The 20,319-nt window shown below is 37.7% G+C and overlaps 1 protein-coding gene across 1 annotated transcript in view; it reads left to right on the forward strand.

Moving 5' to 3' along the window:
• LOC134535428 (chromatin assembly factor 1 subunit A-like) overlaps positions 1-20,319 on the forward strand; it is a 57,944-nt gene that overhangs the window by 18,542 nt on the left and 19,083 nt on the right. Inside the window, exons 8-10 of the mRNA XM_063374521.1 lie at positions 3,229-3,404; positions 14,196-14,378; positions 16,251-16,386. Coding sequence (XP_063230591.1) covers positions 3,229-3,404; positions 14,196-14,378; positions 16,251-16,386 — 495 coding nt within the window. The remainder of the gene's footprint in view (positions 1-3,228; positions 3,405-14,195; positions 14,379-16,250; positions 16,387-20,319) is intronic.

A 20,319-nucleotide genomic window follows, 5' to 3' on the forward strand; every position in this document is an offset into this window, starting at 1 on the left:
CGAGCAAGCATTGCAGCAAAAGATTTGAAAACCAACACCAAACGTAATTTTGGAAAGTGCAAGCCAAAGGATACTTAAGACCTGCTGTCCTCAGTTCGTAAGGGAATGTGAGACAAAGCATGCCAGTTTACTAATAGTTTACTAATATTCACCAATGGGTTGGTTTATTGATGTAAAATTTACATTTGAAGGCTTGCGCATGCTTTAACTGCAACTTTCATTTAACTTTCTTGTTATATTGACGAGGGATGGGTTGATTCCCACGTTCTTCGATTTTGATTCCACAGTTTCCCTTGATTCCAAGTTTGATTCCAATTCTAATTCCCAATTTTACGTTAATTCTGAAAGATATACATGGTACGATTCCTCCTCACAGCACCAAAGAATATATATTACTCATGTAATTTATAATTCACATAAAACCTTATTTGCACAAATATTACTACAGTATAGCCCCGATTTAACGAAGTGCTATGGTTACCGAAAATGTTTACTCTAAATCAATGTTTCGTTAAATCTGATGTACCAATTTTCAATGACCCCCGTCCCCCCAATTATTGAAAATCCATATTTTTTGTGAGTTTTAAGCTGGCACGAATGCCCACAGTACGTAGGCGCTATGCCGTGACCTGTATTGTGTTTGCTGCACACGAACAGTTAAAACTTTAAACAAAAATGTCCCTGATGGAGGTCTGCTTCTTTTTGTATACTACCTTCTGTGCTACATATTTTTGAAAAACTCTAGATGACCCACCAATTCCGGGGTGGAATTGGGGTCATTGTTTACTAGGTCTTCAAAAATTTGCAGCGCATTAAGGCATGCCTCCCTTGATGGCTTCAGCATTTCTGTTTCCTCTTCACTTTCCTCCCCCTCATCAGTTGACTCGTGTCGGTCGAAGTCGTCGTCGTTGCGTTCGCCCCAGACTGCAACCCCGTCGGCAGCACAAACATAATCTTCAAAATTACAGTCTGGAGCAATTTCCTTCCACCTTCCCTCGTCACATAGTGAAATGATGTTAAAACATGGGGAGGCGTGCGGCTTGGGTTCGCGTGACAGCCCTGGCTGAGGCTCGTTGTACGGTCCTGGCTGGATCTCACGGGCCAGATTAGGCATGGCGACATCAGGGTCATCTGCATCTTCATCAGCAGCAACTGGCGGAGGAAGGGCGGGGCTTCGCCGACAACAAAGCGGGAATGGCGAAAGCAATTTCGTATCGTGTCGTACGTGACTTTGTCCCTTGCTGTACGGATTTCGTGCATCGCCTTTAATACGCTCCAATTTTTAATCTCCCGCCCCAGATCTAGATCCATGATTATGCTGGTCGTCCGTCTACTTGCATAGTGGGCTTTCATCGCCTTAATAATTCCTTGATCCAATGGCTGAAGGGCGGAAGTTGTGTTGGGTGGTATAAATACAAGTTCGACATTGGTCAGCTTCTCAATCTGTAGATGGGCGGGGCAGTTGTCGACGAAGAGCACAACACTGTGATTGTTGCAACGCATGCGGGAGTCCAACGCACAAACCCAGTTCGTAAAAAGAACCGATGTCATCCATGACTTCTTATTTTATTCATATTGACATGTAAACAACACACGTGAATGTCCTTTAAACGCACGTGGGTTTTGCGACTTGCCAATCACGACTTGCTTCAGTTTCTCACTGCCATCCATGTTGCAACAAAGGAGGGCAGTGAGGCGTTCCTTAATCTTCTTGCCTCCCTTACATGCATCCCCTTTTACCACAAGGGTCCGCTCCGGCAGCATGTTGTAAAACAAGGCAGTCTCGTCTGCGTTGTACACGTCCCGTGGGTGGTATCGCGACAGAATGTTCTGTAGCACTGGCAGCCAATTTTCGACAGAGCCATCTGGTACATCTGCACTCTCGCTGCAGATTTTATGGGCTGTGATGATGTGGCGGTTCTAGAACCTGTCGAGCCACCCTCTTAAGGCTTTGAACTTGATGCCCATCCTCAGTGCAAACATATCAGCCTTCTGCTGTATCATTGGCCCGCTGGTTGGTACACTTAGGGCTCCTTGCTGCGCGAACCAATCAAAGACTGCAGTTTCCAGTTAAACATTTGTTGACCCCTTAAAGGTGTTTAGACTTCACGTTGCGACCCTCCCTCTCTACAGCACTCATAATCGCGTCCCTACGTTTCCATATCGTAGACAGGGTCGACGCCAATATCTTGTGCTGCCGTGCTATCTCAGACTTTGTCAACTTTCCATCTTCAACGTTTTTGATTATTTCAAACTTCTGCTGAAGTGTGTATGAAGTACGTTTTTTCCCACTCATACTGTTATAATTTCACAATCAAAGCGGAAATAACATAAACAAGTCGTCAAAAAGAGTAACAAAGCCGGTATCCTATAACAGTAAATAAAGTCATGTACCAATGTAAAAGCTAAGCAGGTCGTCAACAGGCAGTGTAGTCAATTCCAATCGCAATCTGTAGTCAAAATCCAAGAAGAAAAGCAAAAAATCAAAGTCCGAACAGCACTTATAAAAAAGTATTCCAAAAACTAAACACCGTGCACAAAGCTCTTACTGAGAATAATGATAATGGCGTATTGGTGTGACGTGGTCACAAGTTTAAAAAACCTGGAGGATAAGAAAGGGAATATTTGTAAACGTGTGATTATTGGCTAGCACTGTTACTATGTGGGCGTGATTGGAAGATAACGTGGTGAGTCAAGCCAGGGATAGTGGAGGGGGAGTGGGATGTGGACAAAGAAACCCTTCACGTCATTTGTCTTGGACAGTCTATCTATCCAGGCGCGCGCAATGGCACGCACCTACGCAATTCAGTTACAGCGCCCGGAGTTTTTAAGCGATTTGAACAATTTTATTATTTTTTTTTTTCGTGTTTGGACAGAGGATGCAAAGGCACATGTTAATATATAGTAGCTCTATTCTATTACTGACACCACAGAGTGTATTTTTTAATAAGATTCCATTACAATTTACTTTCATTTTTTGGAAATCTATAATATTATTTTAAGAAATTGGTGTTTTTTGATCGTTCCTGAAAACCTTTACGTCGCTGTTTTCGTTAAATCTGTGTTCGCAAAATCGGGGTTCTACTGTTCTAATGTTTGTGGGTTCCAGATTCTTTATGTAGTTTCAAACAATCCTTGTGTTTTTTGCGTAGTTTCTGTTTTCTGAGTTACATTTCTTGTAGGAGACCTTTCATTGATGTTTTTGAAATTGTTTGCATATTTCCCCAGATGATGACATGGGTGGAATGGACAGAGACAACCTCGTGATGGAATCTCACCCGCCAGTTAACATTCCTCACCCGAAACTGCTTCAGTTTCACGAGAATAAGCGGCCTCCTTACTGGGGCACTTGGACCAAGAAAAGTACCTGTGTTGGGCCTCGCAGGCCGTTTGGCAAAGAAGAGGTATGCTGAGTGCTGCGTTTTGAAAATACTGTTCATAAGGCAGATATTCAATATGTAGTAGCATTAGAGCTGAGAAGTTAACCATTTACAGTTGGTGTAAACTGAATAATGTTTAATATACTGTGATAACTTAACCTTTTTGTTAGCCAGTGTGAAACACTGCAACATTTTAGCAATATAAATTTAAAAAAAAATTCCAATCATATTGCATTGATATTTCATTCCTATTGCTTAAATTGTATACTTGAAGTTTTGTAATAAGAGCTTATTACAGTCAAACCTCATTATTACAAACCTGAAGGGACCATATTTTAGCACTTTGTAATAACGAGGGTTTGTATTAACCAAACTATTGTGATATCATTACAAAAAAATTGATTGAACTTAAAATGCCTATATTTACAACCATAAAGAAAATTATATACACTGTTGGTAGTATAAGCTGGCTTCACTACATGCATAACAATTATTAAACACTGAAGAAAACAAACACAATGCAACACTTACAGAATAAATCATAATACAAACTTCAATGAACTTGCATTCATGACACATTTTCTATTCAAACATTTGGTTTTAAAAAAAAAAGCATCAATTCTGGTTTGCACTATTTTTTTCTTATAGGCATTGTTTACCACATTACAAAGCTTATCAAAGGCCAGTACTGATCAAGTATTGGTTGAGCAGTCTGTATCCAATCTTTAACTTTGGTCGTATATACTCCTGCCGACTCCCCACATAGTTTTGCCAACAATATTATTGTGATCCTTAAACCGTTGTAGCCAACCATTGCTGAACTTGAAGTCTGAAATTCCTAACCTCAATGCTAGGTAGTCTGCCTTCTTCTGAATCATAGGTCCATAAATAGGCAAGTTTGCTGCACGCATTTCTTCAAACCACTTCAACAAGGTAACTTCCATTTCTTGATGTTTTGGGCCTCTCAATCTTTTTCTTGTTGATAATTTGCACGAACTCGCAAAAGCCGATTCAATCTTTTCACGATTTTTTAGTATTGTCGACAACGACGATTGCTGGGATTTTAAATTCTCTCACAATTTCGGTTTTCGTTCTCTCTCTATTGTCTACTTCTTCGATAATTTTAACTTTAACTTGCAATGTAAGGTTGTTGTGTTTACGTTTCGCAGTCATATTACAAAACAACTCACACTCAAAATTGAGGTTAAGACACACATGTGTGAACAATGGAAAATAACAGATCTTTTTTCCATAGATTGTTTAAACTTATGTACACTTCCGACGACTAATATTAATAAGGTATAGAGTACTTTCCTTTTGGTTTTCCGTTTACAACATGGCATCTTTTCTAGTTTAGTTACTCACATCGCCACTAGAGTTGAACTTTTCATCTTGTTTTTCGACCATTTATGCGCTGTAGGATACATACATATTATCTTTGGAGACACGTTTGTTTACATTACGGTTATGAAAACGTGATTTACTTTAGACTTCGGCTGTGAAATTCGTATTAACTGTTTACTTATACACGTTAACAGCTACTTGAGGGATAAAAACTTCGTAATTCATATTAACCGTATTTCGTATTAAAAGTACTGAAAAACATAGGAAAGCATACCTTTTTTTCTGGGACGGTGAAAGTACTTCGCATAAACGGGAATTTCGTACAAAGCGGATTCGTATTAATGAGGTTTGACTGTAGAGTGATATATATCTGCCCACTAACAAATAAATATTATATTAATGTCTCAAATCAGAAAATCAAAGTAACCTTTGGCTTAAGTATGAACTCAGTGGGTTCATTGCAAGCCATCTCTAAATTCAGGAAATTTGCACGGACCATGAAATAACTGGTAAGACGTTCTTTTTTTATGAAAGTTGCAAAATATTTGAAAAAACAATGTCATTCGTGAATTTCAATAATGTAAAAAAAAAAAAAAAATGTTTTGCTGGTTCTGATTTAAATACTTTATGTATTTACCTCTAAAATCCTGCAATAAGTATTACCAATTATTAGGGGTTGGAAAAAAATTAGCTTTTTTTTTTCTTTCTTCAAAATTAGCTTCTATTATTTTATAAATTAGCACCTAAGTTTGTGAAATTAGCTTTTTCAATGCAATTTATTTAAAACCAAATATTCACATCCTAAACATTTGTAGACTTAATATTCATATAGACAAAAACCTGCAAATAACCCTTTAGTTTAGTTTTGTACATAAACTACAATTTTAAATGTATGTTTACATTGAAACCACAAAAAAATTTGAATGCTTATGTACATAAAAAAAATTGTTACTGCTAATTGCCAACAAACATTAAGTTGCAGGTTTAATTCACAATAATACACAAAAATACTAGATGAATTGGGTTGGGTTGTATTGTATTTTGAAGTGAACTCAGAATGCATGTAACTTGGATGCATCACAGACACATGGTCAAAGTATGATCACAGAAACTAGTGTAGAGAAGGATCAATAGAGCTCAACGCAAGATTAAGTGGAACATTTGGGGGAATGCCAATGCTGTGGTTTAATTCTCACTCCCGCTAAAGCTTAATACAGTCAAACCTCTCTGAAACGACCCCTCACGGTTCCCAGGAATAGGGTCGGAATAGAGGGGGGGTCGTAATAGATGTTTTCCGAAATTTTCAGTTGATTTCAACCCCCCCCCCCCCCCCCCCCAACCCCTTTTCCCAAACCGCTACTCGCTAAGAAACCAGCCATACAATGGCAGGATGCTGTCACTCACAATGCTAGACGGCTGTGCTTTAAACCTTCATGACAAGTCCGTCGCCCTACAGGCCACCTCTAAAGAAAATATGTCAATAGACAGTTTATTTTTACTGGTTAGATTACATGTACGATTTCTTGCTTGCCGTAGTTAAATACACTAGAACCCCGATGTCACGAACCCCGGATTTAACGAAGCAGTGATTTTACGAATACATTCTCGAGAACCGTCAAAAAATTGGACATTTTGACCAAAATGTGAAAATCAGAAGAAAAAAAATTTAAAACAAAACAAAATGAAAGATTATTAAAATCTGTTAACTTTAACACACAGCGTATTTTTTGTGTCGGCTTTAATATTTCCAATAATGTTCATGTGAGAATAACAAAAAAATAATGGGACATTTCCTTTAAAAATACGGCAGCAGTAGCTTGTGCAACGTAAGTGGGAGCGCGGGAATATCGTCTAGACAGGCTGGCGGCAGCACAGGCGGCGGATGCATGACGTCATACGGCTTACCTCTCCTTCCCTTGTCTAGACTTCAAGGTTCATCCCTCCCAGGCATACAAACCATCGTGTCTCTCTCCCCCTCCTACTTCAACGTCCTTTGGCATGTGAAACTGTCAACATCCTTCCTCACCTTCACCAAACTGTGTGCGACTAAAGCCAGGTTTGTATAGTCCAGTTCTGGTAAAATGAAAAATTTTTAAGGGCCCCCGCGACAGCCATTTACCGTTAATTGTTTTGATACAAATTGTTTGTTAGTTACACAACATTATTTCTGAAGGAAAATCACTGAAACTTCAAAATTTATTTAATGGAAAAATTTAGCAGGGCCGTAAAAGTATTCATTTTTGCCGCAAATGAACTATACTCGCCCTTCCTGCCGGACAACATTCTCGGCGCGTGACGCATGGCAACTACAGTCGTGTGCCGCGCACAGCCACGAAAAACCTACGCAATTTCCAAACTATACTATATATCCGACTGGAGTCTGTTTACGAAAAGCATTTAAGAATTTGTTAATGGTTCTTTTGAGATAAAATGGCTAAAAGACATGTTTTCGAAGTTTTAGGTGTAAAAAACCCGTTACAAATTTCTTGAAAGTATCATAGGGAAATGCATTACACCTTTATCTTTATTTTTCCGCCATATAATGTTATGGTCACCGCTCAAATTTCACTGTTATCTGACGGGAACGAGATGACTGCGCGCCAGTTCAGAAGCCTTGCACTTAGAGGTTTTACCGCGCTAGAACTACCATTGAGCGTCGCTCTTATCATCCCGCTTCACTAACACACACACTGACCAGACGGCGCCCTAAAGCTGATTAGAGGAAGCATGTAGAAATGCAAGGCAGGAAATTTTTCCAGCTTATCAACCAGGACCCGGGCAAGTCTTGACTATTAAGCTTTTCACATTAAAATATAAGAGACTTGTATTGTGTAATTTCGGTGTTATTTAGCGGTTTTTCTTAAAAATCGCTTTTTTCGCATTTTCCATATAAATTCGCGGAAAATTTCGCGATTTCGCGATTCACCATATAATCGTGGCCCTAGTTATTGCTCGCGCGAGAGGAGAACGTGGAATGTTAGAAGAAAGATAAATGCGGGGTAGACAGACGGCAGCCAGTGTGTTTCCTGCGCGGGGAATAAGTGGCGTAGCCTTTTTTTTTATGCTGGGTGAAGCGACCTTTTTCTATCAACCCACGGGAAAAATTAATTGCTTGAGCTGTCAAAATAAACATCGCTGCGGCAGTTAAAACAAGTCGAGGCGGGCGTGCATCCAGTCGGTCGCTGTGTATTGTCAACCGATAGTAATCAAAATCAAGAGAAATCCAGCAGGTAGCTTTGCCTTAACTGCGTACCACACTAGACACTCGCAATAAGCTAAACGTAAACACGTTGCCACAAAAACCTTTATCTGCACCCTGCCGACAAAGGGACGTGGAATGGGGGTTGTTAAGCGCTGACAGCGGTCGACAGGAAGCACTCGGCAAGAGAAACGCAGCAACACGTTACTCACCACAAGAAACTTATTTTCTGTCTGTTTATCTTCGGATTTTCGGCAATTTTTTCACGGTTCCTCGAAATCGGGTTGTAATAGAGAGGTGGTCGCAATAAATGGGGTCGCAACAAAAAGGTTTTACCATGAAAGTGCAGCCTGTTTTGTTTTCATGTTATTAGCCAATCGTACACCTTTCGTCTGTGAGATGAGAAAGTCTGTGGCAAAGGTGGTGGACCTGTTGTTTTTGTGTATAAACTTAAGTGCTGATAATTCTTAAGTGGCAAACATAAATTGAAATAATTTAATTATACTTGCACATGCATCCTAGAAAAACAGCAAAGTATGACTGCAAGCTGAATCAGGTCACTGAAAGTCTTCAAGAGAGAGATGTTTTTAAAATAATTTTGAAAACTGTCAAAATACTTACATGTAGCAGTTATGTGGCAATTTATAAAGGATGTGTTTGCAAATGAATGACATTTAAACTAACTTAGCTGAAAAAAAGAATTTATTTAGAAAATCAGTAAAAATATAATTTATGTTAGAAATTAACGAGAAATAGCATCTATAGTATATTTTGCACAAAAAAATAGCATCTATAGCAAAGTGATAATTTTTCTTACCCCTACCAATTTGTTACATATCCAGAAAGATATAAACTATTATATGAATGCAGATACATATTACCTAATATTTGAGAATCAGGTATTTAAACGAACAAGTTTTATTCTTGGTAAAATAATTGATAAATAGTTTTGTTTTACATTTCTTTTGCAACTGCAAAAATAAAAAATTTTCCGGTTTTTGTTGTGGCAAACATATCTCATCCTTTCTGGTTTAATATGTTTCGAAGATGTTCGTAATTTTTTTAATTTAATTTATTTGGTTGCTTATTTGTTTTAAGATGTTTTTGTATTTATTTTAATCATTTTAGTTTTGGTCTTTTGGCCTTGTTGGCCTAAAGGCTACAGCAGAAAGCTACGCTTCCAGATTGTTACGGTTCTTTCAAAAAATTTAGTCAATTGTAAGTCTTACCCTCTTTTATCGCGTAATCGTCGCACTCGCATAATCGCCGCACCTATATTTTTGGCCGTCAAAATTGGGATAAAAAAATTCTTGCGTATACGTTGAATGATGTTTTAGTCCCGCTATTAGATGCCGAGCGCTTTGTGTAGGTATCTTTTCCATATAAAACGATGTATTTTAAAGTATAAATCTAATATTTATTCGGAAATTTACCACTTACTTATTTAATAACAGAAATACAAAGTTGTTTGACGTGTAAATTTTCTTTTATAGGCGTTTTTAAAAGTTATTTCCTTTATCTGACCGCCTGTGTCGCCGCGGTGACTGCTTATAAACATGTAGCCAGCGCTAGTTGGCATCATTCGTGTTTGGTTATGTGGCTTCCCGTATAGAGCGCGCGCACATAGTCGAATATTGATATCTCGCCGATTGCATGCAATGCGCTGTGCCGTTTCAGTGCTACTTTCAGGCACAAATGTACGATTTTAAATTTAATACCATATTCACCCGAAAATAAGACGACCCTGGATGTAAGACGACCCCCCAATTATGAAAACATGTTTCAGGAAAAATTATAAATTCACAATCTTAGCTTCTTTCTTTTGGTGCCATTGCCTGGATTCACAAGAAAACATTGATATAAGCAATATCTACAAATATTTCTAAAATTGTCTTCTACAAATAACATCACACATTTAAAACACTGAATTAAGTTATTTCAACTGCTTTTTTTTCTTTCCAATTTCAGTTAATTACATTACACATTTTCCTCTTCTCCATTGTCACTATGATGATCATCTTCATCACTTTCACGGTCTTCATCCACGTGGTCAGCCATAACGATTACTGAATGTAAAAACAACTTTTTCACAAATAAAGTATGCAATTTCCGTTCACCATAGATAAATATGTATCGTTAACATATGCCACTTCAAAGATAAAGTACACAAAGTATGTTCCATATTGACGGGACTACTGATCTTTCGCTTTGTGATGTTGGCAGCCTGGAACATGGCTATGGCATGCAGCAGAGAAAGTGTCCGTATACACATCCGTATCGTGTTTTCTATGAGCACGGCTATTTTTTACTTAGCTGCTTATTTGCTCATTTCTTAGCTGGTGTAACATTACAGCATTTTTAATGAGGAAGTTATGGAAAACATGAAGTGCTGCAATATTTGGCATATGAGAAACCCATTGTTTCGGTTATATTGGAGGCTATAAATAAATAAATAAATAAATAAACAGCCTTTGTTATTATAGGTAGGTTATACAACGAAACGATCTTCAAAAAAAAGTTTGATCTCTGTTGTTAGACGACCCCCAATTTTTTGAATCTTCTAGAAGGAAAAAACTATCTTCTTATTTTCGGGTGAATACGGTATTTATAGAAGGATACCACATAAATAAGGTTGCATTTTTAATTTCATTTAATTTTGTTTCCATTAGTGTACACTCCGACATAATCTTGTGCAACCCAGTTTACCTGCGCTTGTTCGCAGGCCCAATCAGATACATTTGCTGACATATGGTTATCGCAGCATCTTGGCAGCGGTTTGCATCACGTTTTCTCCCTGTAACAGTATGACTTTTCGTGCTAGCGAACGCTACCCCAAGCCCACCGCTAGCAACTTCCATTTCTCTGAGGCAAGCATAGGTAAGCTGTTTGCCAGAACGTCCAGGACCATGTTACAGTCCTCGGCGATGCCTCGGGACGGTCCACACGACGCCTTTCCCAGGCGACTTAGCAAGTTTAGACCCCCCTCCCCTCATCTCCCACCTGTGGCTTCACGAGAACTTTAACCCGGAGCATCGACCTCCAATGAACTTGCTCAGGGTACATGGTCTCCCCAAGGACATTTGCCCTTGTCAAACAGAGCCCTCAGCGAAGCCTAGCGGCGGGAAAAATCCCTAACCTTGCTCTGTCTGCCGGTGGCGAGTGCACCCAGAGCACTCTAATGGACGTTTCTGTGACCCTCCAGGCAGATTCTCATCTTGGCCACCAGAGCGTACTACTCATCCCTCCCATAACAGACAGCTTGTCACAATCGACCTTGGCAGCAGTCGCAGTGCGATTGCGATCTTAGTTCGTCTGCGACTCGCGTGAGAGCGCGGCGAACGTTTTGCAGTCTGCTTCGCTGCTTCCGGCATCTCTGGAACCCCTTCGGGTAATCACCATCCCCCCCCCCCCTTTCTTTGGATGGGGGCAGTTACCTTCTTTAATTAGGCGCACCGACGCCATTTACGAAGATTCTGCGGGCAGCATCTGGTCTGTGCAGACCACGCGTTGCGATTCGTGAGAGTCAATTTCTGTTGTTCTTCCAAGACTCAACACTACGTCATGTTGTCACCAACGTCAAGGCATAGACGCCTTAATTTTCTTATTTTTAAATTTGGCTGCCCGTAATAGTTTTTTTTAATCTAAATTATTTTTTTGTCTCTCGTCATGAGTACCGCGAACTTCCGCGCCGGGAGCTGCCTTCTCTGCTCCTGGAGCCAGCCCTACATGACTTCATCCCGCTACTTGGGTAAGTGATCGTCGTACCTCCCCCTCCCCCGCCCCTTATTTGCCTTTCCCTGGGCATAGTCTTGTCCAGACTTAGCCGCCTGTTAACCAGTCTAAGCAATTTGGGACTTTGGTTAAGGCGGGGTGCAAGATTGGGTGCAAGATTAGGCACAAGAATAATGTGCAAGATTAGCTGCAAGATCAGCTTGAAGACCCCAAATTAGAATGGAACTTCACTGCCAAATTAGCAGTCCGTGATTGGGCTCATGCAGTCAGAAGTTTTCTCCCCTCTCCGGTCGAGATACAAGTTTCTACATAAAATGATTTCTTCTGGACTTTAATCTACCGAAACCTCCAGTGCCAGGACACAGGATTTAATTAAGTTCATTTGAAAAGAAAATTAAAAAAACAAAATGTAAATGTTTCTTTCTTTTGAGCCTGCGAGCTCACTTAAAACCAGGGTCAAGTTCAAGAGATATGATTGTTTTACTTTTATATGTAGTTTGTTGCGCCGGGGCTCCCTCCTTTTTGTAATTAATATATTTTAATACATGTGTACTTAAAAGTTAAAGATAAAAGAAAAAAACTAAGTAAATTATTTTAGTAAAAGGGCAGTTTTATAAATCAAACTACCAGTCTTGTTATTTCATTATTATTAATCCTCGATCCACATAGCCTCCTAGAGTTCCTAGTAGTTTATAAATAAATTCCTTTGTACGTCTGGGCACCTCTGTGATTATGGTTGTTGTTTTGTTTTCTGGGTTGACGCTTCCAAGGCCTTAATTTTTACTTATTAATTTATTGTTTACCTGCAGCCCAGCGTACGTTACAGCGCGCTCTCTGTTGATTGTCGAGTTAACTACATTTGATAGCCGGCATTCTTTCGTGGCAAGTATGTACTATGACGGTAGTTATGCGTTAGTTCACGTCACAGTTTCAAGTCGCTTGCGTTCGGGTTACGGATTTGGTTTTTCTATTTTAAGTTGAAGTTTAGTTGAATGAATTCTTAATATAAATTGTATGGCGTGCTCTTGTATACTCCACCTTTTTTTAAATAAACGTACTTTCCATGTACGGGTTTTGTTTTTATGAACCTAACAAAAAAAAATTTTCCGCATAATTGTCGCACCCCTACTTTTCAAACTTGATTTTAGAATAAAATGTGCTACGATTATGCGAGAAAACACGGTATATAAAATATTGGAGATAGTTTTTATAAAGTTATTTTGTAATATTTTAGTCTTAATATGGCTGGATGTATTTTTAATGGACGTTAAATATTAATCATCAGTGAGTGAGTAATTTTAGGCAGGTCTTTTAATTCTGAGCATGGTTGACTGGTTGGCAGTCACGGCGTGGCCGGTAAATGGACTGCATCGACATGGGGTACGCGTTTCGGCTGTACGGGCACCGGGTCTTTGTTTCTGGTGTTTTTATGGTATGGATTTAATTTTAGCGTTGTGCCGAGAGACTTAGAATTACATGTGGAAAGAAGCTTTGGTATTCCAGTATTCTCACCTACATAGGGAGACTATTGCGCAGCTATGCGTGTTAAATGTTTTGCGTCGGGACAGTCCTACAACAGAGCACGTAAGAATGCCTTTGTCGTGCTCAGGTAATAGGCGGAATGAAGATTTACAAGTAAGTGGCCATGAACATGTATTATTTATGTTCAGCAGGATCCTGGTGTCTGTGTGAGAAACTAGACAAATTGCAGGGATGAAATTGAGTCCCTAGTTACTCATATAAATGGTGACCACCATTTGTACTGGCACACAAGTAATGAGTTTGAGTGCCTATTGTAAAGACACGTAATTTATGGTATGAGAATTACGTTTACTCTGGAATTTCCATATTAAAGTACGATGTTAGTGATGTCGTGCCCCGTTAAACTTGCTGAAAGTGTGTACAACAAACTTTAATGTTATTGCCCGTCAAAGAACACATACAAATTTCGGTCAAATTCTTTTATTATTATTTTTTAATATTTTTAATGCAGTTTGTAGCAAAACATCTTGCCATATAATATATAGCAGCTCCAAGCTTTATTACGTAAATTGTAATCGTAATATGTAGATTAATACATATTTTTATAATTGTATTTTTTTAACATTATATTTTAGCTTGGCAATTCATGTGAAGGTAGTAATGAGAAATAATTGGATTGTATTGGGTAGAGTTATTAGTATATTTTAAGGTATAAATAATAACAATTTTTTTTTTTTCAAATGAGAAGCAGATCTGCAACTTTTCACAAGTTTTTTTAATCCATTATGACTTCTGATCAACATAACAAAAAAAAAGTATTAACTACGTCCATGTTATAATGCAATAAGTTTTTTTTTGTTTAGATTAATTTTGAGTAAGTAGGATTAGCCATTATTTTATATGGGAAATAATTTACAGCCTGTTTAATGATAAGAATATTTTTTAATGTGTTAACTGCAAAATTGACACACCTAAAGTGGGTAGTTTAGAGTCGACTGGAAATACATAACTTTAGGAACGTCTCACCACCACCAAAACTTGTGACTGCCCTGTTGCAGAACCTGTTCGACTACGATGTGGACTCTGACGACGAATGGGAGGAGGAAGAACCAGGAGAGAGTTTGAATGGCTCGGAGGACGAGAAAGAGTCTGAAGATGAGTACGAAGTGGACAATGACTTCTTTGTGCCTCATGGTTACCTCAGCGATGAAGAGAATTTCGAAGAAGAAGAGGGAGGACAGGTTTGCATTAACACATTTACTGTTGAATCATGTAGACTAATCGTAAGCATTAAATAAAGCAGCACACCAACTCTCATCTGGCATATACTGGACAAATCATGCACAATGTGTATCTTTTTAGAGTTGTAAAATTAACTAAATTAAATGTAAAAAAATGGCATACGGCAAACCATACAAAATACATGATAAGATGACTTTCCGTGCCATGAACAGTTATACCTTGGCCACCGATAGTATAAATTTCTAAACACAAAGCATAAACAAAAAACGACTGTATTTATGAGAGTCACGTGTCATTTTTACGTACTTGGGATTTATGAATTCCCCTGTTTAACATATTTTTTTACTTGTACTATCATTTTCCCTATAGTATTAATGCATTACTTTCCTGCTTTTTGCAAAAGCATTTCCAGCAATTTACAGTGCAACAGCACTACATTTAATAGCAAACCATCAGAAAAATTTAGACTGAGAAATAAAAGTTCAAAGTGAATATGTAGTGTGAAGTTTATTTACTGCATGTCACTGCTTGTGGTCACTGTACATTCAGCTTCATTTGCCATTGTGAACAACTTTTTTTTGTGCCATGTACCACGTAAACCATATGGTTTGAACAAAAATTTTGACGCAGTGAACTCAAAATATAAGTTCATTTTTATATATCTCCCCTTCAAACTTTAATATATTATGCATGAAAATTATGTTGTAAATGCAGCTTTTACATAAACATCGGATTACTGTGCCTTATTAAAGTAAGTTTGAAAGCTGTGTATCACATTCCTGTAAATATGATGTCTCCATGCATGTTCGGCGATGTTCGTTTTACTACATTTGAAATATTTTGGAAAGGCAGTTGTCTGCTATGAATTTCCGAACAGTGCAAAGTAAACATTCTTGACTTTTTCTTTCGTACTATACACAAAGTCCAGAAATAAATTGTGTAAGAAAATCTCACCATAATAAGTGGACATTTTGAAGTGCTTCAACAACACATGTCTTACTCAAGAACCAAAAATAACATGTTCAACTTCAAACAATTTTGAAGAACTGTAAGAGTGTATGGATTTATGGTTTACACCATGTCAGATAATGAAGTTCTAGTTATTATATAAAAACATAAGTACCTCTGACTTTTTTTTATTGTGGGGTATATTTGCTTATTGTTCCCATCATAGTGAGAAGACAAAATAATTTTTTTTTTTTTTTAACACTTTCCTACCTACATTTTTCCTGTTTTTTTATATATTTTTTCCCTGGTCCCTTGAAATAGGTAAGAATGATGTTCAAGTATAAAATATGTATCAGTTTCAATTTTAAACAACCCATCTTTTTTTTTTTTTTTTTTACAAAAAATTACCAATGAGATGAAGATATAGGATGTGTTGGTATGCATAGCAAACATATCATATCTTGCGTTCCATCAACTATCAATTGGTTGTGTTGTAAATACAATTCCTATGTTGTAGATATCAAAATACTTTGGTATCATAGTACGTATCATAATATCTTACGATACAATTCTACAACATACCACGTGGTACTAAAAAAAATTCAAGAGGTACTAATGGTGTCTGTTAACGCAGAAAACGGCAGAATTTAATGAAAAATGTTGGGTTTTGACTTTTGGTGCACAAGTAGCATATTGAAATGTCAAGAGGAGTTTAGTCATGCATAAAATGTAGTACTTTTGAGTCAAGTAGTCAGCGTAGTGTGTGTATATGTGGGGGGGGGGGGGGGAGAGTTTGTGAATGTTTGTGTGTGTGTATCTATAAAATAGTAACTTAAGACAATTAAAATGTCCATTATATTTTAAATGGAATGCAATGTTAGTAATGAAACTCTTTATTAATTTATTATTTTTTTGGTGTACAGTCTCCAGAAACAATGAAGGCTAAGTTGAAGCTTCTGGCAATTGAGTTTGAAGAAGAGAGAATGCAAAAAACTCAGCGACTGAAACCTGGTCTAATTGGCTGTATCTGGACTCGCGGTTCCACCGCCTCTACTAAAGGTAAATTGTTTGCGACAAGTAACCCTTAATCCGTAGTTCACTTATTGGTTGGGGTGAAAACATCGTGACTTTGGTGTGTGGGTTGAACCATAAAGAATGTCCTAAAATAGGGTTTAACTGTTATGTCAATGTATAAAGTCAAACCTCATTATTGCAAACCTGAAAGGACCGTAGCACTTTGTAATAACGAGGTTTGTACTAACCAAACTTTGGGAAAATATTACGATATAAATAAATTGATTACCTTCTGATTCTTATAATTAAAACTAGTGATGGTTCGAATCCCATTTTTCTCGAATCCGAATCTCGAATCCGAATCCAAAAAAATACCTCGAATCCAATCCTCGAATCCGAATCCAGTTCTCAAGGGTTAATTATAAAATAATTTATAAGTTAAGAGAAAAAAATTAAACATTATGCAGAATTATTTAATCCTTTAAATTTTTATTTAAAAAAACAAGTATTTTGACACGGTCTGGATCAAGACGATTCCGTTTTTGGTCACATATGTTTCCTGCAGTGCTGAATAAACGTTCAGAGAACACTGTCTCTGGTCACTTCATCGATTGCTGTAGAATCCGACTTGGTGGATTTAAGTCATTCAGGTATTATCTGTGAGTACAGTGATTCATGTATCCACGGAAATCGGAAAACGAAATTCAACATCCGACGGAACAATATTTTGTAGTTACCAACTTGACATTTGTTTAAAGTCCCAAATGAAGGTAAACGCTTTCCTGAAATATTTAATGGAAAATGAAGGCACCATCTTGGCTTCAATGGTTTTAGGCCATAAGAAATATTGTTGTGCGTCTTTTAAAATTAAGCCTCACTAAAGCATAGTGATTAATATGCCCGAAGTTAAAAGTGACGGGGTGTTTTCTCTAGTTTACCCATTAAAATTCTTTATATTAAAATTAGTTATTTTTTATGTTGCTCAAAATGATTGGCTAACAAAATCATTGGTTGGCCATCATGGAATTCTCAGATAATACATATTTTAACGTTGGTAGTCTACACAAACCAAACTTGGTCCTAACAAAATTCATTAATAGAACGTGTATCAGAATATTTAAAATTGAATTGCGATTAAAATAATAATTTTCTAATGTATTAATTTTTGTCATTCATTATTTCATTGTTATTACTACATGTGCGACCGTAACTTGTGATGAAAGTCGGCATTATTGTTGTATTACTAAGTAACAGATTTCTCGGTTAAGTTATTTAAAAAAAAAACAACAAGATTCATATTTAGTCTAGATCCTAAATGTGCTTTATTTTATTTTTTAGCATATTCTGAGAATACATATGTGATTTATGCCTTATTTAATGCCAATGTAGCGACAATGCATCCATGTTCATGAATATAAAGTAAGTTTCCCAAATCAGTACATGCTTCATAATTTTTTTTTTATATAATAACAAATTAAAAGTACAATACAGTAGAACCTCGTTAATCCGTGATGCGCTAATTCGGGAATCGGATAATCCGGGACGATTTAAAAGAGAAGAAAAAAAAAGAGAAGTAAAAATTGTCAGCGCTTAAAATTAACGTCACGCGGGCCGGCGGCCGGCAAACACTACAAGCCATCGCGTGGGCCGCCAAACTCGCTGTTTGTACCGACCCTTTGTGTCGCCCCCCTTTCAGCTCTCACATTTGTCACTCTTTAAACTTGAGGGGGATGTCCTGACTTCTGCTTCCCGTCTCCCTTTGTTTGTTTCCGCCCGCCAACGCACGGCAGGCGCCTGGCGAGTGACGTGTCTGGCTGGCATTCGGTTGTACGAGGGGAAGGGAGGGGGGCGTGCAAGGTCAGCACGATCTTATCTTTCTCTCTTCGGCTGTTGTAAATGACCGTGAACTAATGGCTAGGCAGTGCTGTATTTTTTTAAGCTGAGACACTAATTCCAAGACGGCCGGCCTTTACCGTGAACGGCCTTAAGGTTCCTATCTATACGCGTGAGAACTCGGTATCTGTCCCGATGACCTTGAACGGAGCGCCCTGGAGGCGGAGTTTGTAGCTGGGGGCGTCACAGTTCTTGGCTCGCCGCGCATCTACAGTAGCTAGGGAGGGGATGACGGCGCGTTACCACCCCTCCCTCGCAGACAGTCGGCTGCAGGCGCCGTGGAGGAAGGAAGGCTGGAATCCACCACCAGTTCCGTTAATGTACCTGTGTTTGGCTTTCGTCCCAGCACAGTCGTATGACATTTGTACGCAGAGTTCTGAAACAGTGCTTCCCGCTCGCACAATTTCTGTCGCAAAAAATAAACCGCAATATAAATATAAACTGAATACTTCATGCTAAGAACGTATACATAAATTGACTGTAATTGTAATCTAACTCTACTCTGTAAAGCTATAAATTCCTGGCATTACAGGTATTTTTTTTTGTTATGGTTACTGGAAATTAAATATTATTAGAAAATATACGTAGGTCCTTGCAAAAGACACACTTCCAAAACTTTTTTTTTGCCTGTTCCATCTGCTTTACCTTTATTTATTCATGTTAAGGACAGGTGTAGCTCACAGTATCACCAGAGCAGCCGGAATGTCGTTGTGTACCCTGAATCCGGCATTATGCGGCAAAACGAAAAAAATTCACCTGCGTTATTAGTAACTTGCTGGTCTTTTTACTCTGGAATAGTGATAAATATTTTAATGGAAATAAGATAACACGTAAATTATTTATTTTGAATTTTTGTTGCCTAATTTCTAAAGATAAATTTTATATATGTACATAAATTTTCCAAAATTTATCAGTTGTAAACGAAAGGCTGAGAAGCAGTAAGCTGTGGACCGATTTAACAACCACTACATTATATATATTATATATATTTATATTCACAATAATATACAATACATACTTTCACATGAAAACAACACTAAACCAAATGGTTAATTTGTATGACATCTCAAAATACATAGGCTACACTTGTGGTAAATTCGTCGACAGGAATGATACAGACAACTTTAAGACAATCCGCCATTTTGTATATACAATCTCATAGAAGACATATTTTTACATGAGGGCAATTTCACGCAAGTGGTTAGATTCCATGGCATCATAAAATACATACGCCTGCTGTAACATTTTGTTGACAGGTAACGAGTGATATAGACAAATTTAAAACATTCAGCTAGGTTATGTACAAAATCTTACATAGCATATAATTTCACATGATAAAACTGTTAAACCAAGTATTTTAGATTCTATAGGTAGTATCTCAAAATACAAACACTTGCTGTTATTATTTCGTCGTTAATTTTACGATAAAAAATTACACATATATATTTAAATTTACAGTCATAATACTTATTTGTACAACTACAGTATTTAACAAAAAATTGTTTTAACAAAAAGAAGACATTTACGACGTAAAGAACCCCAACACGCATGTTCCTCCGTCTTAGAAGTTTATATAAAAATAGATGATTGCTCTATAACAAAGCATAACTTACACTGTTGTCAAACCATATCGTCCACAAGCACTGTCGAACATTTCCCTGAATGCATGTTAGATTGCAATGCATTATTTAGTTCCGTAATTTTGTCGTAAGTGTTAATTACGAGATAGGAATCGTTATTGCAACAAAAAAAATTCTGCATTTACTTTCCGTGCAGTACCTCAGTCCTGCTCAAGTTCAGAGCTGTCAAGCCTGTATCCCAACTGAATCTAACATCAGTCTGTTGACTGTATAGCTAAGTTAATGATTCACTTCAATATGAGCCAGTTGTTGAGAACTTGAAGGCGTGTTCTTGGATGATTTTAACATCCTATATTGTTTCTTTTGAAGTAAAGCATCAGTTATGTAAATGGGGTCTCGTTTTTCCGTGCTACGCGTGTGTCTCGGATCCACCAATTCAGGCAACATGCAGTGTTTATAAAATGTGACAAGTTTATTTTTCATTTTGTTTTCCCAGAATGTGTCA

Source organism: Bacillus rossius, chromosome 1 (genome assembly GCF_032445375.1).
Source record: "Bacillus rossius redtenbacheri isolate Brsri chromosome 1, Brsri_v3, whole genome shotgun sequence".
Lineage (NCBI taxonomy): Eukaryota > Metazoa > Arthropoda > Insecta > Phasmatodea > Bacillidae > Bacillus > Bacillus rossius.